Source organism: Eleginops maclovinus, chromosome 4 (assembly GCF_036324505.1).
Source record: "Eleginops maclovinus isolate JMC-PN-2008 ecotype Puerto Natales chromosome 4, JC_Emac_rtc_rv5, whole genome shotgun sequence".
Lineage (NCBI taxonomy): Eukaryota > Metazoa > Chordata > Actinopteri > Perciformes > Eleginopidae > Eleginops > Eleginops maclovinus.
This window is the reverse complement of record NC_086352.1, coordinates 19,237,947-19,260,504: the sequence shown is the minus strand read 5'-3', so window position 1 is coordinate 19,260,504 and position 22,558 is coordinate 19,237,947. Positions and strand designations below refer to the sequence as shown.

Sequence of the window (22,558 nt, the reverse complement as noted above, 5' to 3'; positions counted from 1 at the left end):
ATGATGACCTGAAATGTATAGGATTGCACGACTTATGTATTCATTTTCTAATATAATGTTTAATGTAAAAAATAATGTGTATGAAGGTTTTCTAAACTAGTTCTTATCTTCCACCACTACATTTAAAAATCACGTAGTACAGTTTCCCATAATATCAGAACTCAGATTTCTTATAGAAAGCCTTTTGTTTTGCTGCTGTTCATATTTTTGGGGTAGGAATACAAATATTATTTGAAAGATAATCTCCATATTAAATCCCCCCGCACCTGCATCTGTTTACATGTTTACCAAATCCGAAAGGTGTCCATTGAAGCTTCACAAATGACCACTCCCCCACAGCAGAGCAGCTGTCCTCCCCATCCCGCAGCAACCTGCAGGAGAGAGCGCGCTACTACATCCCTGCCCTGCCTCCTCCTCCTCCTCCTCCTCTTCACAGCGTTGGTCGCCATCCATCCCCTCTCCTCCTGTACCATAACAGATGGTGGGAACAACATTGCATCCGCCTGGTACCACAACAATAGACCGCAGCATCCAGTCCGGACAACGCTGGCCTTGCACCATCATGCTCCTAGTGCAGGACTGCGTGAGGCTGTGAGTGCCGTCGTGATTCATTTCACGCGGTACCACCACCACCACCATCACGGCCACGGAGGAACCTTCTTGCTACTGTTTGGGCTCTCCATCGAGCGGGGAAGATGGCCGCTATGAAAATATTAACAGGCACAGGGCTCTTCTTGGCTTTCTGTGCGCTCGGGCTGCTCGCCATGGCCATTTGCACCGATTACTGGTACGAGACTGATGCTCGGAGACATCGAGAGAGGTGTAAAAACTATGCCAACAAGCGAAACGACCCGGGGTACATCTACATTTCCAACCACAACCTCCCCCTCCAGATGCCTCCTAAGAGCCTAGAGAGGAAAGGTAACGGCCCAGATGCTGGAGCTCTCATCCGGGGGAAGCGCCACTTTCTGGCCGCGGCGTCCGCCATGGAGTCTCACTGCAGTCGGCAGTTTAACTCCACCATCTCCGGGCTTTGGAGGAAGTGTCACCGGGAGGGATTCGACCTGGAGACCGAGGACCTTATTTACAAAGGTAAACACGACCAGTCTGGCTTTCCCTGTGTGCAGCAGGCCGTGATGCTCAGCGATGAGCTCACACCTAGCCTGACACAAACAGGATGGTACAGAGGCCCTCTCCCCTCTCTCATTAATATCTGTCTGCGTTTTATATTTGAAGATTACAATACGAGATGAGCATGTGTTTTTGTTAAGGTTATTCTTTAGTGGTACATTTCGCTGTCCATGGTGCTGAGTGAGCCCCCTTTTACTGAGTCTCTCTCTAATGGCTGCTCCTCTATTTTCTGAAGCCGTTTTTCATCTAGACCAAACAACATATTTTAAAGGTTGATGTTACCCTTTTTTTATTTCTTACAAACTGAATCATTGATACATTTAGTTTGAGTGTTAATCCCCGTCATAGAGAACATAATGCAGTGCCCTCATTATTGAACAACAATGAGCAGCCATATTCCAGGCCTCACTCATTTATTCTACACCTTATCCAGACAGATCCTAAAACTGAGCAGACACACAGAGGGAATCCATTCTGTGCAGAAACACCGGTGGCACAAGTTGTTGTTGTGATTTCAGCTGTCAAATGACACCTAAAAACATACCAGTCACTGTTTTCTCTGTTTAAGTTTCATCATTAAAATGTCCAATTTATTTAAATCACATTAAAGAAAATAACAACCCAAGGGCTCTGAATTACATGATCTACTAATAGTTCTGCTTTTCAAAGATCATGATGTACTGTCAAAAGTTCCTGGTTATGAGCATACCATTAATTTGATCTCACATACAGTATATTGTACATGATGACAACACAGCTATCTTTTGTTTAGTTGACTATAGACGTTATAGTATACCCATTAACCCAATGCAACCTTTTTGAAGTTTGGTATCTTGATATTGTTCTTGACATTCTCAGAAAGGTGTTGATTTCATCCTGTTTTAAATTTTAAAGGTTGTGCTTCGCCTGTTATTGAACAGGATTACATGCAGTTTAAACCCGTATAAACGTTACATTTCACGATCTCTTACACACACACATACTTGTGTAAATACAGTATATATTACAAGCTTAACAAAGTATTATATTATATGTGTCTCTACTGTATTGGTTATGAATTGTACATGTGTGCCTGATATTATGTCCACACTTTGTACATGATAACATGGTGGTGATAAACTACTCACAAATGATTGTGGTCACATTTCCACAATATTTTATTGTGTATAGCCCCAGTTAAAGGTAACCTAATCAGTGAACAAATGATGACAATATTAATGAGTTTACTTTCTTGTGATCATTTGTGTTCCTTTAAATAATAATGTTTAGGATAAATATTGGTGTCATTACCTGAGCAATATGATATCATATAACACTTATTATTTATAACTGCTCATTACTGATCAATTCAGAAAACATATCATTGTATAAGTTAGGTGAAACAGGTAGCTTTCTTTTTCTCAGCTTCTCTTTGTCATTTTCATGATCATATATAGAAGATACATGCACACATTGCATTAGCTGGAACACATATCAAAGTGATTTGACATCTTCAACACAATCATAAATGTACAGTCACAGAACAAAACTCATCTGTTTAAAAGATATCCACCTAACCAAGATCAGATTTCAACAAACAATTCATACATAGCCTTTAAGTGATGAAATTAGTTGAGAAACTATTGTCTTGTGAACTTTTAAGGTGCACAGGTATAAATGTGTCTGATGTTGTCAAAGCATGATTGTACAGACCTTGGACAGCAGGAAAATGAATAACTCTGTTGGTGTTGACTTAAACGCACTGAAAAACCGTTAAATGATCTCTTAAATGTTTTAAACACATGCTCCACATCTGTATATCAGAGTCTAGAGTCTCAGTGAGTGTTGATCTTTGAGTGGCATTTTATTAGGCCTTTTAAAACCACACAGGTGTTCAATCAATGTAGCAATAACAACTATAAACCTGTTCTTTGTCCTGCTCAAAAGGGAGCAACAAAGCAGGCAGTATCAGGAAGATCAAACACAGTCTGTTTCTTCCCACACTAATCAGACACATAATTGAAATCATCTGTGTAGGTCTACTGTCAGTTTGCAGGGCATTCAAAGTTCATCCAACATGTAGTTAGCTAGGTTACAGTTGTAAAAACAACACATGTATTTATGAATCGAGGTAGTTGAGTCTTTAAAGTTGTAGTTGATTCACTTTAAATGAGAACAACTATGGTTCCACGAGGTTAGAAGGCCATCTCAGTTAATTAAAGCTCAGTGAGGGTGTAACTATAAATGAATCTTTTCTACTGTGAGTTGAATGAGGTTTTGACTCAATTGTGTTCTTTGTTAACTCCCTCTACTTGTATTAAATGCATTTGTGCTCCAGTTATAGCTGTCTCCATCTCCTTTCCGGCAGGAATAATTCAAAGATGTACCCCAGTCAAGTATCACTACTCTTCGTCCATCCTACCACGAAATGTACCCATCAACATCACAAAGACCATACGACAGGATGAGTGGCATGCACTCCGTAAGTCACAAAGTCTTGTCTGTCTTAATGGAGTTGGTGGAATTAAATTAGCCACTGATTATCTGTTCTTTCCATCTTTCGTAGTTATTCACAATATTTTTTTGTTCCCCTACTGTATATGACTTTTTAAGTGTAAAAAATGCAAGTGAATATAATATTGTATATTACATAGATATCACTTAAAACATATTTAATTACCATTTCCAATGTCATCATCTTGCTTGAGTTGACTCAAATCTCAAATCTCAGTTGACTCAAATGAATCTGGCGTTCCTCAAGGCATGGTTTTTGGCCCTGCATGATTTTATGCTACATTTTCCTCCTTGATCACATTGTTTGCAAACTCAGCTCTACCAGAGGCCAACATTTAAGATAACATCAAAGTAGTTTTACTGTCTTTTTTACTGTTTTTTTTACTGTCTTTTTTACTTCTTTTTACTGTTTTTTACTTTTTTTTTACTGTTTTCTTTTACATTTCAAAGACATTTGGAAAATACCCTTCTTTCTTTCTTTGTTTTCTCTTTTTGTATTATTAGTATTAATGCAAACGCAAACTATTCTCTATACTTCTAACTGTATATATAATTGTTATCCATTACAACTGTATCCTAATTGTTTTTCTTTTTGAGGTCAAGCTATCTAGTACTGGTAGCTATAGTGAGAAAAGAGACAGTGGCTTTTGATTCATTAAACACAAGCTAATTGTTAAAGAATATATCTAGACATTTTTTTAATTAGTGACCTGTCGGTCAGTTAAATATGGAATAATCTGAAATGTATCCTTTGATAAGTAAACATTTTAGCATAGATAAGGATTACAGAATTAATATTTGCAAGGGTTTCATTTGATTTATTTTTTCTTCTATTTTTTCTTCTTTCTGTTTCCTATTTCCTTATTTCCTTTGAAAATGTGCAAAGGAAATAAGAAATAGAAATGAACAAACCCATAAAATAAGGAGTTAAAATCATTGTTTTTTTAGTTAATTCTTAAACACTCAAATTAAAGTAATACTAGTGTCTTTTAAGGATCCCCCAATTTAGTTATATTATATTCCTTTTTAAATTACTTAGTTTGTTATAAAAGTTTCAGTGTGAGGATTATTGACAGAGTGAAGGATGCTTTTCCATCAGCTCTGTAGTTTGTGGGCAACAGACTCTAGTTTCACCACAATGCAAAATGTGTTATAAGAAAAGAGCCTTCAGTTTCACTGTTCAGTGGTGTCATTTTGTCTGCCTGCAGATCTAAGAAGAATGACGGCTGGCTTCGTGGGAATGGCCGTGTCCATCATTCTCTTTGGCTGGATCATCGGAGTGCTGGGATGCTGCCAGCAGCATGACCTCATGCAATATGTAGCTGGGCTACTCTTTCTCATGGGAGGTACTGTGAGATCACACATGTACACAACCACACAGACAAATATGCAGACAAAATCCAATTCTATTCCACTTCTGTTGTCATTTTTTGACAGCTGAGAGCATATTTGGTCAAGCACAAGGTAGTAGATCAATGACCTACAGTAACCTGATTCCTGTCCTGTAGTAAGATGTACAGCACATATAGGGATTTAGTATTCAAACTGAAACCATTTTAAATCACTGCTTGTCTTTTCTGCTCACACAGGAACATGCTGCATAATCTCCTTGTGCACATGTGTGGCAGGAATCAACTTTGAGTTATCCCGCTACCCCCGCTACATGTACGGCCTGCCTGAGGACATTAGCCATGGCTATGGCTGGTCCATGTTTTGTGCCTGGGGTGGTCTGGGTCTCACATTGCTGGCTGGCTTCCTCTGCACCTTGGCACCTTCCCTGAGCACGCCCACTCGCACAACACCCCACAAGCCGAGGCAGGAGAATGGAACCGTGTGACAGAGGCGTGCAGCGTCGTGCAGCGTCTGACCCACCAAACGCACAAACCACACCCTTCCAACCTTGATGTTAACTCTGAGACCCTTTTTGTCTGATCACCATCTCACACCACCCTCGACATCACCATCTCCTTTCAGTGTTCAGTGTGCCTGAGTTATGATCGAAGGAGCAAACTAACGACAAACTTCACACACCTAATCTTAAAAATCCCAGAGGGACATCCAGGAACACCAAGACTAACACCCACAGTAACGTAAGACTGGAGCACCGCTCTCTTAGCACAAATAAGACTTTTTTTTGGTTCAGCTGTATGACATGCTGACTTTATGGCAATCTAAAGGTGACTGTTTTCTCTGAAGAATATTTGTCTTAAAAATGGTGCTCTCTTTAAACATAAAGCCACAAACACTCCCATGCAACACACACACACACACACACACACACACACACACACACACACACACACACACACACACACACACACACACACACCAGCACATGCTTTTCCACACATACGGAATTTCTCTGGATGAATCATGGAAGAAATCCTCCATAAGGAAAAAAAAACCCATCAAGCCTGAGCATCTTGTCAGAATTCCTCTTTCAGTCGAGTGATGTGCGCTGTGTTATTGTTCGTAATGAGAAAAAAATCTGCTGTTGACTGCCCATTGCTTTTTTTTGGTGTAGCACACTAACTGATATCAAACATGAGCCCCGGAGTATCTGCAGCCTCTGCAGAGCACAGAATGGATCTAACAGCTTGGTCAGTTACATAAAATACACTAAAGTAAACCTTCATTGAAAAGAAAATCATTTGATGCTTCTTTAAAGAGTCTATATGTACAAAGGCATCTGTATGTAGATCCAGATCATTGTTTGTGTAAAGTAGATTTTGAATAAGAAAAGTTGTTTCTGTTTGTTTAGAGGTGATGGCATAAAGAGTTACAGGGTGTTGGTACGAGGATTAATCCATTATTGGATTCAGTAGTATTTCGCTGTACCAAACTGACTGACGCAACCCATTTGTTTGCTGATGGAGCAAAACAAAAATCCAAACTGTAAAAGAAGTTCTTAATTTCTCCATTATTTACTCTCAGTTTTGGTCAGCCTTTATGTGTAAGACAAGCAAGTTTAGCGATTTTAGAGGGGAAGAAATGCAACTTCATTGAACAAAAAAAAAAGCTGCATTGCAAATCCTCATCTGCAGTCATAGCCTCACACATTGGAGGGCCAAAGTGTCCTCATATATTGGCTAACATCTGGGTCACTACTGTAGAAATGGAGGAGCTGTATAAAAAAAGAAGAAACATTGGCATAATGAAACATGAAATGTTTGATTTTGAGCTTAAGATTGACCAGGCAATCAAAACTCCCAGTTTGATTGATGTGTGGAACAAATCTTGTTTCATTTCTTCAGCATTAAGATTTAAATGTGTACTCGCATACAAAATGGTGTGTCTTATGTAGTATGCCTACTTTTGTGAGTCAAAGGTTGGATGAAAAATACTTCCCAACTCATGTGGAAAAAAGCACAAATAGTCATTTAGAAAGGACTGCAGTGATGTAAATGAAACCTGCATTCCAAACACTTAATTGGGATACGCTGTCACAGGGAAATTAAGTGTTTATAATGATATGACTTGATTTCAAGTGTTGTGTTAATGTACAACATTTAGAAAACAACAAACTAACAAGCAGAACATAGAGTTATACATTCTTGATGAAACTTTTTATTTAAAATTGGAAGTGCCATTTTCATTAACAGGGCTGAGGTGTGGTGCACACATTGTGTGTAATACGTACAAATCAGTAAAACACACCAATTATTGTATACTAACTTACAAAATTGTACACTTCATAGTATGGAGTATGGATGAGGCCAAAGAGTGAAGCAGGTAAAAATGTGTTAAATGGAAAGGTAGAAACAATTCTCCCGGTGACACTTGTGGATGATAATAACTCACAGCAGCCAGTTTTCTGTTTCGCAAAATATTATTTCCCCCCCCCGCCATTAGAACTCATTAATTTTGAAGTTTTAAAACTCACTACAAGTAAACAAGAATATTACAGCCATGTGTGATGATGTTTTTATAAACTGCTGAAGAGGAGTCATGAGATATTCCATCAGCTATTAACTTTCTTAGAAAAAAAAGGTGTTCAAATGTGTGTTAATAACACTGTGTGTGATGTTCAGTCCTTTCACCATCACCATTAACCTCCTCACGAGGTTACCACTCTTCAGAAGTCAAGGAAATTAGCTGAGGCATGATTGAAAAATGTATCTACAGTGTCTTGTTGAATCTTTGCACTTTGCTGGGTCTCATAAAAGCCTGTACACCTAAAGTCTGAGCAGGTGGAGTTATACAGTATATGTTTGCAAGTTCACAAACAGGTGCAAAGGATGATCAGAGCATGTAATAAGCACCCTGTTGTGTCTTTTACAAAGGGTTTGGGCTCATACCATGTTGTGTGTTTAGGGTCAGTTGGACTAGGCTCTTATTGTGAAAATATGTAAGCCAGAAACAAGGAAGAACCATAAATATAATAACATTTATACTTATGGACATGACACTAACTACTGAGTCAGTGTACTTTCTGGCATCCTGCGACTCACAGAATGCAAAGCTATTTGGTGTTTTGGTTTTATAAAGTTGTAAGTTCACACCCAAACTGATGCGCAGTAATATAAGTATTACTGTTAGCAGTAACATGTAATGTGTAAGTACATGGTGCAAGTATAATGTGTTGTTAGGACTAAAGCACAAATGCACACAACTCTTACTCTAACTTTTTTGTGTATTATAGTTGGAAATCTGACATTTCCAGTACGGTGCCACCAATGCACGTGTGCAGGAAGAGTATTACAAGAAAAAAAAATCAAGCATATGTTTACACCCCTATATCTAAAATGATACTATTCAAGTAAAACAACATCATAAAAATGTCTGTATTACAAGACAATAAATTGCAAATGATTTTATTGAGTGACATTACAGAATAACAGAAGCACACAGTAGCAAGATTGACAAAGCATAAAAAATGATGTGCTTTAAAGAACAAATGAGGTGAACACAGTCTAAAAATGTATTTGAAATTGTTGTAAAATCCCTTTCAAGTGACAATTTCCTGTTTTACATGAGGAACATAGAAATGTACTCTGTGCGATGAGAGATGCCCTGTGAAAACGCCTCCGTTCAGAGTGGCACTTGTTTCAGTAGCACAGCTATTATTTTCTACAAGTCATTTATACTGGTTCAATCCACAGATGTTATGTGGGGACTAAAAAGACATTACAGTCTTGCATGATCTCATTACATTAGTTTCTTTCAATATAATAAAACTTGTGTCCATTTTTAATTAATTTATTTTACTGAAATAAAACATGTAATTACTAAAGTGTGGTGACTTTTTGTTGGCTTTCTGCAGTTTTAGTTCTCCAAAGTTGTACACTTGTTTGTGAATCTTCCCCACTAATCGTCCTTTGATCTTTGAACATTGAATATGTGACTCTCAAAATCGTGCTGATGAGGCATCGATGTGTTTAGTGCAGTACTGTCAGTGGGCATAAGGTAGTTCATGGGACTGAAAACCGATTTCCAGTCCACCTAAGAGATGAATGTCCGAGGGATGACAGCACCCTCCTCCAGATAAACACGGAGGCGAGGCTTGGCCTTTTGTCACTTAGGACATGGTGCCATCTAGAGGGAGGACTTGATGTTTGTGTCTTTGCCTCTTTAAGCCTGAGGTAATGCAATGTCTGCTACACACTCATAATGTAAAAGTGACAAGAAATATACATGTCCATCATTTGTTAGAAAATATTATATTTGTGACAAACCATGATGCATACAATTAAAATAAATGTTATAAGCTGTGATTTAGGACAAACAAGAATTAGCATCTTTCAAACACCAAAGATCCTTTTTGAAACAAGTGTATTTTAACACAAACCAACACAGGTTTTATCCAGTAAAATACACAAACAACCCAATCCACATAGAAAGAAAAAGTCACTATTCATCTACTACTACTACTCAAACTGCTGCAAGAACAAAATACAAAAGTAATAAAAAATAAACTACAGTAAAACATAACATATATTTTATGAACTACATCAGAACAAATGTATAATTTAACTCATATAGACATCCTGATATTGATACTGTTCAAAAAGTCCTGTAGTTCTGCAACTAACAATTAGTTTCATGATTGATAAATATTCTCTATTTCATATTAGTCTTATAAAGGTCAGAAAATAGTGAAGAATTGTCTCACAGCCCTAAGACATCTCTTTAGATTGCTTTTATTCAACAATATGTCAATGATATAACAATGATAACAATGATATAGCGTTTATTTTCATCTCGTAACATTTTCTTTTAAACTCGAGTTGAAAAACTATATGGTAAATCATTGACCATGTACCGTTTTGTTTGACTAAGTGAAAAGTTCCCAGCCAGAAGCTAGAGTGAGCAGTTTGAGAGTCTACTTCTTGCTACGGTAATGGGCACCCACCACCATGTAGCTGTCAGGTGAGGTGTTCAAATTGGGGGGCTTGGCTTTGACCCTGCAGACTCTAACCTCAGGTCTGCCCACCGGTCCTCTGCAGGGGTCATGTTTCTGCAGGTAACTTATGAAGGTCTCCCAGCCTCCGCCTACACGTACCATCACATGGCGCTCATTCAGCATCTGCCAAGGTGACACAAGACAGCACAGTCAAGGAGGGAATGCTGGGGACATTGACATTGTATTTGCATATATTTACTTCTAGGATGTGTTTATGAATAGAATTCTCAATTAAATGAAAAGCAGTCCCACCTCTCCACACGCACACACTCCAATCTAATATTTACAAGCCTGTGTAGCTCAGGCTATGAAAGGCAAATGATCTCTCGGATAGCTTTGTCAAAATCTCATTAAAGCAAATGAAACAACACCTCAGGGCACCAGCTGAGCACACACGCAGGACTAATCCACATATGAACATACGCACACATGCAGTGACGCACAAAGGCACACCCACACAGATCTGCAACACAAACCACCTGATAAACAGTGTTTTGAATTTTTAAAATGGCAACTGTAAAGTCTATCTGTAAGCATTCAGCAGAAAGGTCAGCTGTATCTGATTCAACACATCCTTCAAAGAAAGCCTCCCCTACAGCTGAAAACCAACCGCTGCCATGGCAACTACAGCCACAATATAAAGCCTGGAGTAAAAGAAATGAAAGGAGAAATTGAGATGAGTTGAGCGCACACCCTCAACTCCCAGTAGACATTAACATTCCCAGGAGGCCTTGCAAAGCCATCCGTTGTCCTGTCAGCACCAGCCCACCCCCTCCTGCCTTATCGCCAATAAACCCTTCATTATGAAGCCATTAACAATGTGGTAATACAAGCAGATCTACTCTGCTTATGGGGAGCTGTGTGTCACATGTGGGATGAAAAAGCCATGGTGCAAGCACTGACACATGCAGCGACAGAGGAAACCCAGACGTGCTCCGTCTCAGCTGTCATCCTGCAGATTAAAATGTTGAGGTTGCATGAGGTCAAGTCTGACATCTATAATAAAACACTTTCCTGTCAGACGTGCAGGCAATGTAATCCCGACTTCATCCTTATAAATTCACTCTCCACCCAAAGCTGCCTTCTAAGAAATAAACCATGAATGAATACAGCTTTTTACACCACCTGTCAGTTTAATGTAAATATTTCCTTTTCACAAACAAACCTTTTTTATTTCTACCTACTTACTTATAAATTGGAGATGTACCTTAATGTTAAATTAGGTTGCTTGATTATTTAAATGTTGACTATTTCACAAACTAATTGATTATTCCTCTATCACCTGATTGTATGCTTTTTTTTCCTGGTTCTCAGGTCTCTGCTACACAATTCAATAAAGCTACAATATTAAATGTCTTTTGATGATTTGAATATTTATATAGTTACATTTAACTGTATTTTGTACATCACAACTAGTGCCTAAGCTTCTTTCTGCACTGTGATATTCAACACAAGCCCTCTTTGTCAGGCAGACTCCTTTTATTTCTGTCTCTACAACTCCCCCCTCCCCCGTCGGGTTTCCGTACAAAGTGTGCTACGTCTGCAGCCCATAAACTACCGTCTGGATTCCCCTGTGTCCTTGCTGGCAGCTCCATTGATTCCATCTCTGCTTTTCTGCTGAAAGATGCATGAATTTACCCATGGAGGAATAGTCATTCAAACACCAGCCAGTAGGAGGCAGGCTTTAGCCACATCCACTTCTCTAGATGCTGTTTAATCAGTGAAGTTAGTTCCTTTAAAAATGTTGCCTAGTAAGGTTAATCATTTCAGTTTCTGCTCTGATTCTTGCAAAATTGTTTCTTATTTATTATCTATAGTGTTATAGTATCTGTTCCCGCTGCAGTATGCAAACAAGGTATATTTTGAATACTGCATACTGTGTGTGGGCTACTGGGTGTTTAAAGGACATTGATTAGTTTGTATACACCATTCATATCTCTGAAAGTTAAAGTGATTCGTTTTTGAAGTTTTTTGGACCTTTTCTTTCCTGTTAGGCAAAAAAAGGTTGTGAGCCTTGTGAGGCAAGTTGCTTTTTGGGACATGAGGTACACATTTGTGGTTTTGGGTGAAATGTCATGAAATATTGAACAGACATTCATGTTCCCCTCAGGATAATTTGAAATAACTTGCATAATATGCCTCATTGCAGTCTCACTCTATTGTAAGGTCAACGGTCAAGGTGCCTCGCTGAACGAAGACACTAGGTGTTCTATGGAGTAAATGTCTGACTTAAGAAGGCTTAATGAAGGAAGATGATAAAGGACATTATCCCAAAAAAAGCGAACAATTTCCTGATTTTGGTCCTGATTCCGCCTCCAGTCTTCAAAACACGATGGTTTTCAGTTTATCTCCGGCATGATAAACAAGGAATTGATGCATCATGATAATGTGAGTCGTTTGAATGTCTTTTTCTTCCATTCACACAATCAGACAGTCTCGCTGCTACAAAGCCAAAGGAGAGCCTAATTGGGCGCGGAGAAGAAAGAAAAGCCATCATCTTTTTTAACACCAAAGAATGGTGGAGCACTCCAGGGCCAGCGGGATTGAATAGACTCCAGAGGGAATAGGGGGGGGAGTTTACACGTGATGAAGGGCGGTCATGCTCTGCCGGTCATTAACAAGCTTACTGATTAAACCCCTCACTAATGACTTTGTCTCGGTAATCAATAGTATCTGCTCTTTAAAAAGGTCTGTACACATTGAATGGCACGCTCTCGTAGGAGCTGCCGGAGGTTATCAGGGTATATGGTAATTGAGGTTTATGGCGTGTTTCCTTGCACACGTAGGCAGCTCAAGGTAATGGATGGAGTCAGGGTCGATGGGCTGCAGCGCTGCATTCACACAGCTGAGGTGTGTCTGAGAAAAGGGAAGAGAGCTGTGCAAGTAATCCGTACAAACTACTAATTATGCCTTAAAACTGACAGATGGACCCAGAGTTACGAGAAACCTTGTACCTGCATAGAGAAGGTGAGTACAAGAGGTCGACATTTGAGACAGTGTGGAAAAACAAATAACTGAGATACTGAAATATGAAAAAGAGACAATTTGGTTTTTTTCTAGCATTCTGCAGGACCTGAACCTTACATACTTCTATTAATATTACCATGCTTAAGTTGTCCCTTATTTGAGCCTTTCTTTGATATGATCTTTAAACATATGCTCCCATGATTGACTGCTTTGGAAAACAGGTGTTGTGGGACCTAAAGACAAGGCATAATTTCCTGAATAGGAAGTCAAAATATGTTGTCTGTCAGCCAGTCAGAAATGGAGCTGTCACTCTGTTGTTAGCAAACAGATGCTGACAGCATTGATTACCAGTTAAGAAAGTGTTGGGTCAATAGAGTTAACAAACCATTAAATGGGTTTCAACTCATGACCAATTAGCCACCAAGGCTGTGATACACCTCAGTTGGACTTTGTTTAATCTAGATGTATACATTGTGTCATAGTGTGTCATTTAAAATAAAAATGTTTGGTTTTACAGCAAATATTAATATTGACTTAAAGTAGCAAATACTAAATATACTTTATTACTTTTGGTAATATATTTGTATAGATGGAGGATTGGAGAATGAAATTAAACCTTGCTCTTATTTAAAAAACCCTCCACACCTGAGTGGGGTGCCATTAAATCTGCACACCACGGCCATATTTTTGCATCCTGAAAGAGAAGTGTGTTTTCTTCAGGTTTAAATTCTTTGCTGAAGGTCTATGTACTGAATAAAATCCTGTCAGCCTTGTATTATCCTGACCATTGGTTGCCAAGCAACCCTGCCTCCCCGAAGGCCATTCCTCGAGCCTTTGTACAGATGCACAAGGGTGGTGCACGACTCAGGGAGGCTGAAAGCCTCCGACGTCTCCATCCCAAAGATTGCTAATCAGTGGCTCTGACACTGCACTTGTCACTGACTCAGCTGTTGATTAATAACCTGAGGGACTTTGCACCCACATCTCATTTTGTGTTGTAGCCTCTATGACGCATCTTCACTTGGCGAACCATCGGATTGGGTTTACATTTCTGCTGTGTATGGTATCAAAGTCTTGTGTTATAATTCTATAACACCTGTCCTATGGAAAAGATGTTCATACTGCATACTACTAATTATTAAAACTCATGTGGATTCAAATGTTATCAGGGCAGCATATTCTATTTGATAAACTATATCACAATTCTTAAGGGAATGGCTAAGCATTACAATTACTCACCCTTATATACAGAACTTTATCTCCAACACGGTAGCAGCCTTTAGGTTGCTTCTCAACCAGGAACCTGGTTAGACAGCTGCAGGGGGGATTCTCAATAATGTTTTTCACCTGGAAGAGATTAGACGGAGAGAGGAAAAAGTATACACCTTCAACATCTGTTAGCTCAAATAAGGTTACTTTCACTGGAAACAATTTACGTACAATATCATCCAAAATGTCGTTGGTGCCTGTGCTCCTCCTGCTCTTCGATCTGTTAGAGGAGGAACGAGGAGCTGCAGGTTGGGAGTTGATGGGAGGTGTTGCTTTGGGAGAGTGGTTGTTTATTGTGGTGAAGAAGACTTTGGGAGTAGAAAGCAGGGTTTGTCCCGGCGAGGGAGCTGACAAAGGAGCTGAAGCAGATGTTTGAGTGGTGCAGGATGAAGGGAACAAAGGCGTTTGTGTTGAGGCTGTGGTTGTACAAGGGTCAGAGGCTGAGAGGGAGGACTGACATGAAGCTGCTGGGTTTGTTGTGGCTGATGGAAGATCACAGGCGATGGGTTCAGACACACAGGTTGTGCTGGGAGTGAGGGGCGCAGGTGGAGGAAGAGAAGGTGGAGGAGAGGGAGCAGGGGGTGGGGATGATTGTGATGTTGAATACAATGATGCAGGAGGAAAAAAAGACAGGGGCAGAGGGGAGGATGGAGATAAGCACCCTGCCTCCTCCCGCTCTATCTCTCGCTCTAACTTCACCAGCCCAGGAGGCTCCACACCGTACCTAAGAGAGAGATTCAATAAATATATCAACAATCGTAAGGACAAATCAGCACTAAACCACACCAACAGGAGATTCCCATACAAGAATTCTTCCACAACTCCTGAAGTCAATATGCAGCACAGAAAAAGACCGGTGAGCTCAAAGAATCTAACATCATGATGTGGTGTATTGCGATTTTTTTGTGCTGGGAAAGTTTCCTGCTCAGTATGATTCAATTTTCACTGTTTTATCAGGATCTGTACCACGGGTAGGGCAGTTACCTGGCTGCAATCCGTCCCAGCTCCATCAGGCACAGACACACCTCTCGTGGCTGCTTGTGGAGGACTTCAAATAGCACAGGCCGGAAAAACAAACAGAGAGGGTGGAGGGGTAGAAGTTAAAAAAGGTCACTCATCTGAAAGAAAAGATGTTTTCAGAGATAGACTTTTGTCCGTGTCAAAGGAAAACCGGAGCCGCAGTCTGAACAGAGAGGGCAGGAGTTATTCTGTCTCTATTGTGCATCACTGTCTTTGAAGCAGAGCAGGAATTCCTGTGGAGGTGCAGCTGAGGGCATGAGGGCATGAGGGCATGAGAGCTTCATAAACAAGTCAACCTCTCCTGCCTCCTACTCTCTACTCTCTTCTGTTTGTATATTGAATAGGGTGCCCTTCTTCCTAGTTAAGTAATTTGTTAGGAAGATTTGGTTGAGCATGCATACAATTATGTACAGTTTAATATGTCCACAACACACAAAACAACAGCAAACAAAACAAAGAATAAAAAAGACATGAGCTGAGACTTTGTCACCACCGCTTTAATTATATTGTATATTCATTCACCTGTATTTGAAATCCACCATTACCCTCATCATCATGGCTGCAGCAAGAAAAAGAGATGAGAGAAGAGAAGAGAAGAGTAATCATCTCTGCTTTCATATCATTGAGGCAGAAAACTGAAGCCTGTCAGATCACTGTAAGTTTATTCTAGCGGGAACTCAATTAGTCACGTACAGAAGTTGAGTATGTCTGCAGGGGGTGGGGGGGGATCTACCTGTTTATTATCATTCTCACGCGTTGGCTGCCCAGCGTAGACATGCCCAATAAGAAGTGCATATAGAGGAGTCTGAATACAGAACGACGTTAGCATATTTTAAGGGTTTTATGTCCTCACATGAAGCATCATATATACAAAAGTGTAAGAGAAAAAAAGGCAGGGAGTCTGAAAGCATAGAAATGTTCAATCATCACACTTAAAATGCCCCAGCCCCTATCACAGGTAGATGAAATTAGTTATTTGAGTTTTAGAAGTATAACCTTTTCAACAATAATACCAATTAATCCGGAAATTAAAAAATGCTCACAAATTATTTCATTTAAAATGAATTACTGGTCCAAGCTAATTTAAATGAATGAATGAATATGGAACAATCCGTATTGTAATATCTTTTGACATATTAGAAAGGTTATTCTAAGTGAATTACATTTATTCTGAAAGGGGGTCAGCAGTGAAAAATGACAGTTACAAGATGTGTACTTAAGACATAAGCACTATAGACTTAAGGGAGGAATTGAAAGATTGAAGGAGACTTATAAAGAACAGGAAGTTCTCACACAATAACACAGTAGATAGACACAAACACTGAGATGCCTAGAAACAGCCCTTTCCACTTGTTTTATTGCTTCTATCCCGGTGAGATGAAACTAAAAGTCTAAGGATTTTAGATTAATTAAGTATTGCATGACATGATTCACTTTAGAGCACCATTAAATCCATAATGTTTGGCGTAATCTCTGGTCTTAACTCACCCAAATCCTCTGACTCAAATAGGTAAGCCTCATCCACGCCAATCTTTCGACACCAGTAGAGGAAGTTGGCAGTGTTGTCTCTGGCGAAGAATGACCCAGAAGTTGCATCTGCTCGCCAGTGGATCACTCTTCTAATTAAAGACTGTAATTGTTTTCAACAAAGTTTGATTAAAAATGGTTTTGCATTTAAGAAGTTTTTGTGTGTGTGTGTGTGTGTGTGTGTGTGTGTGTGTGTGTGTGTGTGTGTGTGTGTGTGTGTGTGTGTGTGTGTGTGTGTGTGTGTGTGTGTGTGTGTGTGTGTGCGCGCGTTCATTTTGTGTTGTAGCAGCACCTTGCCATTGTTGTTGTACATCATCTTCTCCTGGAGCAGCTGTGCCAGCTGACAGAGGACAACGCCGTTATCTAACCTCTCCATCAAACTGTCTGCTGTGAGATCTTCACCTGAGGATACACACACACACACACACACACACACACACACACACACACATACAAACACACACATATACATACACACGCACACACTGCATTATGTACAGTGATTCATACAGTAACTACTCAAGACTCATTTTACATCCAAATATCTAAATCTTTTCAAAGGAGTTGTTAAGTTAATATTTAACGCACACTTCATAATACATGCATGACAATAAGAAATAATGATAGCTCAAGTACTTTACAAACATTTTTTTTTTTAAGTTAGCAGGGTCTTCTTGATATCAAGAGGCAGACAATATTGTTACTATTTACATTTATGTTCAATAATGGATTAACAAAGTACCAAATGAAGTACATAACCAAAGCACTTTTTCTGAATATGAATCTATATATCTCTTTGGCCCACAAGCTTTTGTGTAGTAGCATGGGTCATAAACTCATCCTGACAGAGGCTTTTAACTTTACAGACACTTTCGAACAGGTTGTGGCATGTGCTACCTGTATATTGTCTCTCACAATGCAGTAAAGTGGAGGATACATCCCTTACCTTGCAGTCACACCCCCATGGAGAGGTATTTCAAGGGTTTGGGATAATAAGTAGGTATTCTCCTCTGTGTTTACTGTTTTTTAAGATGGCCTTTAAAATAAAAGCCTTCAGTTCCCTACTCATACTGTCATCCGTAGATAATAAGGAGGATTAAGTTATTGAACAGGAATCTTTCTTGTGTGTCTCCAGTCTGGGTGGTGAACCTGAGTTTGGCGTGATGATCACTGAAGGAAAACTATCTCACCGGTGATAGTGTTGAGCCAGAGGGCCAGGTCCTCTTTCATGGGCAGCAGGCTGGCGTCGTGGCGACAAGGTAGCCACTGGTTGTACTCCTGAGGACTGGTGAGGCCCGGCCCAGAGTGCCGGTACTTTTGGCCAAGAAGACAGTTCATCCCCAGCCCAGTCAGATGCATTGGGCTAAGAGGACTGTCGAGGCTGGTGTCGCATGTTTCCACTTCACTGTCCATGATTTCTGTCGGTCTTTGAGGGACCCTATTGGACCAAATTAAAGATCACAATTCGGAGAGTTTAAGTTTAAGATTTGTTTACAAATCAAGAATTGAAATCGACTGAGCTGAACTCTGCATTGACTGTTTATCTGAGTTTCTAAAAAAAAGGTTAGTGGCTGTAATGATTCCCCTTTTCATACTGTCTGTAAAGTGATTTCTTCTAAAAGAGTAGGGGATTGTGGACATAATAAATAAGGTGGATATTTTCTAAAGTAATTTAGGACAAAATCCCTCTTTCTGTTTCAGACATGTTGAGCTATGATTGATGACACAACAACCCAAAGGGAATATTGACTTAAAAGATGTGCTTCTATCCTATAAATAATCAAAGCATAATGGTTTTCAAGAGTAAAAATGATGGATTATTTTAAGCTAAATACACAGAGCTGTCACGCACTAAAGCAACAATACAAGCAAAATGCATACGCTGGTTTCCATGCACCATACACTCACAATATCACACAGGGTCATTAATCACATGGATTAAACTGACTGATGGCAGGTTTAATAAGATGTTCAACTACAGCCCTGAGCCAGTCTCCCGGTTCAGCTATATGGCTCATTTGCCCTGTTCCCAGACCAACCTCCATCATAAAGCTCAGCCCCATGCAGAGACATGCTCCGACTGCCAGTAATACTCGCTGTTAATCAGCTGGAATTAAGAAAACAACACATACAGCGAGACACTGGGTCTGCTGAGTAATATATACAGTGGAGACAGAGGCTTGGTTTGTGCCAGATGATCGACTTTGAAGTTAGAGTCAGAAGACAGAGCGGTAATTCAGACCGAAACATTGCAATGGGCTGCGATTGAGGTTTGAAAGATTTTACCAGATTTAGAAAAACATCTATTGTATGAATATCCAGGCTTCTTCTTTGCCAAAAATGAAAAAGGATACACAGAGGTTTATCTTACTTCAAGAAAGTTTTATGGCAGCAACTATTTTATCTTTCATTGTGTTGAAGCTTGGCTTTGAGGAGAATGCTAACATGAGTAACAAATATATTGTTTACGAATCCTATTGTAAGAACCCCATTTCTTTTCCTTTTTGGATTAAAAGGAAAGCGAGTAAATCACCTAAATTATAACAATACCTCCCGTGGGGGAACACGAATGTCTGTATTACAGATTTGATGGCAAAGCATCCAGTAAACAGACCCACTGAGGTACAAAGCCACATTGCCATCAATTAAGCTGCTAGTAAGTCTAATGAAAGTCTCATCTCTAACAAAGACTTTATTTTTGCAGAACAGCCAAGTAAAAGCACATCTGGAGGGCAGATGTTTGGGACCTAGACAGGCAGCATCACAGCTGGCTTTCAGAGCTCGTTTAGTTATATACCACCTGTGTTTTGCAGCAAAGTACCTGTAGCTCAATGTTGTATAACGTCATTACAAGTTCAAGTGTAGTTTGTTGTATCGTTGCCTTATAACAACGCAAAGCAGAAGACAAATCCCTTGCTCAAGATAACAGGGGAAATAAGCCTACAGGCAGTTAGTGAATTATGTCCTTAGGGTGTGTGAGATTAATGTAAGGATGTTGTAGATACGCAGTTTTGACTGGACATAGTGAAAAGGTTCCTTTGTAAACAAAACATGCAGATGTTGGACAGAGTATAATGTAGAGAGGGCTGCCTGCCAAGTTTGAGGCTGGTTTACAGGTTGACCAGCAGGGCATGAGAGCTCCTGTCTCTAACAAAACATCCAGGTGCAATAATCACACCTCTGCTACAGGGTGGCTCTGCAGGGAAGGGAAGGCAAAGGTCAGCTGCAGGCCCTAGCTGTCAGACACTAGAAGCCTTTATACTCCAGCTAAACTTAGGGTCCACGTCTGTAAACACCAGGACCCACACACACACACACACACACACACACACACACACACACACACACACACACACACACACGCACACACACACAAACACACACACCCATGTATAAGTGTTGCTATTTCACTTCATTCATTTTGCACAGCCTTTAATTGTGTTTTTTTAAAAGCGACCATCTTCACTGTAAAACCAGTTGTTGGGGGAAAAACAGCTTAAATTACAAACCAGTGTGCAAAAATGTGTGCAAAATGACAGATCTGAGCTGAGGCATTGGCTTAAATACCTGAACATGCACTGTAACATTACACAGCGATTTATGATTTCGTTTCATGTGGCCTTCAGCATTCTCAGAAGAATGAAATCAGAGCTCATGTCTGGTAAACAACTAACTTCACAACTAGTTAACAACAATTTGTTTTTCTTACATGACTGGCAGGGCCTTAATGTTTAATGAGAAAATAAAGAAGCAAATCTGTCCCTGAAAGAATAATATCTTCAGTCTGGAACAGGTTTCTGCAAACGTACTGTATTTCAGTCAAAGCAATGTTAATGTATTGCCCTGCAGGCTGGTGCATTATGCTTTTGTCTTCAAAGCGTCAGTATCTCTCTAATAGTATATCTCGCTCTGTTGAAAAAACTATTCATAAAATATCATTAATAACTTCCAACAGTCCAACGGCACTGCTGGCAGCTGTATAGCTTTTCCATCAGCGGTCTCAGGTGTCACTTTGTAGTACAACAGCTTAAAGAGGTAATTTAAAACTAGTGAATGAATAAAGAGTATTGAATGGGTAGAATAGGTTTCAGCTATAGCTGTGTTCTCAACATTTCACCCTGTGGCTTTCCTTCAGCTGCTGCTAGACTAAATAAACTTCATATCAACACAGGATGGTAAGGTCTGCCACCCGACGCTCACTGAACACTGGAGCCTTACTGTGCTCCAGCTTCAGTAAAACACAATAAAATACTATTTTGGCACAAGATTTAAAAAAGTAAAAGCTGTTTTTGATTGATTGTTTCAGTGTGAGGTTAATGAAATAAACAATGATCACCTCTGAACAGTCTGTTCATTGAGAGAGCTCTGACTCAGTGAGGCTGACTCAAGTTTATTTCCTTGTTTTGCTACTGAGGCCAGTCCTCATGAACATGTTGGAGCATTCATTTCTGTGTGTATATGCTGTGCGCTAAAGTGATGATAACTCATTTTTACAACTCACCTTCAAACACATTTTTTTCGAATGCATGGTAAACTGCTTATTATAGAAAATATGAAAAGTACAAAAAGAAAAAAGGAAACATTTACAGTGCTTTAAATTCAATTGTAAATTAATTATATTTAATCTGAAATTGCTGTTCTTCCTGTCATACATAATAATAATGTTTAAATTAAATTTTACATTTTAAAAAGAAATTGTAGGAGATGTGTAAAAATCTGTATTATTTGATTGACACTACTGTGTGTTTTTTCCTTCATTAACATCATAATCGTCAACAGGTGCAACAATCATAACTTCATAACAAAAAGCTTAGATGTACTTACTGGATGCTAACAGCCGGTTTCTTCAAAAGACTTGCTTTTTCATAAAAGTTTCCCCTGCAAATCTTCTCCACCGCAGTTTTCCTCTCACACACATACACACATCACCCTCAACCAGATGTGCATCGCCCCCAGGTCCTGCACATGTGAGTACAGACAACAATGTAACAAGGTGCAGGCTGCCGTCACTTTTAACACACATTCTGTACACGCCTGCTGCAAGACTGAGGTGTCAGTTTACAAGGTAGACTCCAGGAGACACGTTAGAGTAGGAGGGTAAAAATCAACACAACCAGTTGGTTTGGTGGGTTTTCTTTGTAACGTTGGTTGAATGTGAAAAAAGGTTAATATAGAAAAAGTTGTCCAAGGTAATGTATATAAACTATGATATTTGACTCAAGTTGAAGTTCATTGGTCTGGTCAAATAAACAACGAGGGTGCTTTTTTATAAGTGTTCGAAGAAAACAAAAGAGCATTAGGCCCCATATGTCTTCCAATCTTGGTGAAACAACATAGTAGATCTATTGTCATAAAGCTGTCTAGAAGCTACCTAGTGAATGTTAGCTATCAAGCACTGAGAGTAATTATTAAAACATTGTTGATGTGTTTTTGACCTGTATTGCCAGGGACGTTCTCATTCAACCAGCAGCTCTTCAGAGCTTCAGACATTGCTGTAAATTCTCAAATATAAATTTGGGATAAAGTGATTACATATTGGCAAGCGTAATACACTGCCCGGCCAAAAAAAAGGTCACAAGTCTGTGGGGGCAGTGCTATGATCTAGGGTTGCTGCAGTTGGTCTGGTCTAGGTTCATCAACGTTATGTGCCCAAAGAAAGAGGTCAGCTGACTACCTGAATATACTGAATGACCAGGTTATTCCATCAATGGATTTTTTCTTCCTTGATGGCACAGGCATGTTCCAAGA

General features: G+C 39.6%; 2 protein-coding genes across 3 annotated transcripts; one reads left to right on the top strand and one right to left on the bottom strand.

Annotated features, from left to right (window-relative positions):
- Positions 1–416: 416 nt before the first annotated feature.
- On the top strand, positions 417–9,236 carry tmem276b (transmembrane protein 276b). 2 transcript variants are annotated; one of them, XM_063882554.1, is made up of 4 exons: positions 417–1,092; positions 3,449–3,592; positions 4,833–4,970; positions 5,214–9,236. In XM_063882554.1, the coding sequence occupies exons 1-4, from the start codon at positions 696–698 to the stop codon at positions 5,459–5,461; spliced, it is 927 nt and encodes a 308-aa protein (XP_063738624.1). In that variant the 5' UTR covers positions 417–695; the 3' UTR covers positions 5,462–9,236. The 2 variants fall into 2 exon arrangements, with proteins under 2 accessions (XP_063738624.1, XP_063738626.1); XM_063882556.1 differs by having other exon boundaries at positions 3,479–3,592; positions 5,214–9,234.
- A 512-nt stretch (positions 9,237–9,748) lies between these two features.
- Positions 9,749–21,782, bottom strand: gas2b (growth arrest-specific 2b). The gene is made up of 8 exons (XM_063882553.1): positions 21,635–21,782; positions 18,001–18,248; positions 17,103–17,212; positions 16,772–16,913; positions 15,248–15,311; positions 14,435–14,987; positions 14,234–14,341; positions 9,749–10,150 (listed from the first exon to the last, which is right to left on the bottom strand). Exons 2-8 carry the CDS (start codon positions 18,221–18,223, stop codon positions 9,947–9,949), a joined length of 1,404 nt encoding a protein of 467 aa, XP_063738623.1. The 5' UTR covers positions 18,224–18,248; positions 21,635–21,782; the 3' UTR covers positions 9,749–9,946.
- Positions 21,783–22,558: the final 776 nt, after the last annotated feature.

Coding starts and splice junctions, on each gene's coding strand:
- gas2b (XM_063882553.1), bottom strand. CDS start 18,223: ATGGACAGTGAAGTGGAAACATGCGACACCAGCCTCGACAGTCCTCTT. Junction 16,914..17,102: donor TGTACAACAACAATGGCAAG/GTGCTGCTACAA, acceptor AAACAATTACAG/TCTTTAATTAGAAGAGTGAT. Junction 14,988..15,247: donor CTGGGACGGATTGCAGCCAG/GTAACTGCCCTA, acceptor TCTCTCTCTTAG/GTACGGTGTGGAGCCTCCTG.
- tmem276b (XM_063882554.1), top strand. CDS start 696: ATGGCCGCTATGAAAATATTAACAGGCACAGGGCTCTTCTTGGCTTTC. Junction 3,593..4,832: donor GGATGAGTGGCATGCACTCC/GTAAGTCACAAA, acceptor GTCTGCCTGCAG/ATCTAAGAAGAATGACGGCT. Junction 4,971..5,213: donor GCTACTCTTTCTCATGGGAG/GTACTGTGAGAT, acceptor CTGCTCACACAG/GAACATGCTGCATAATCTCC.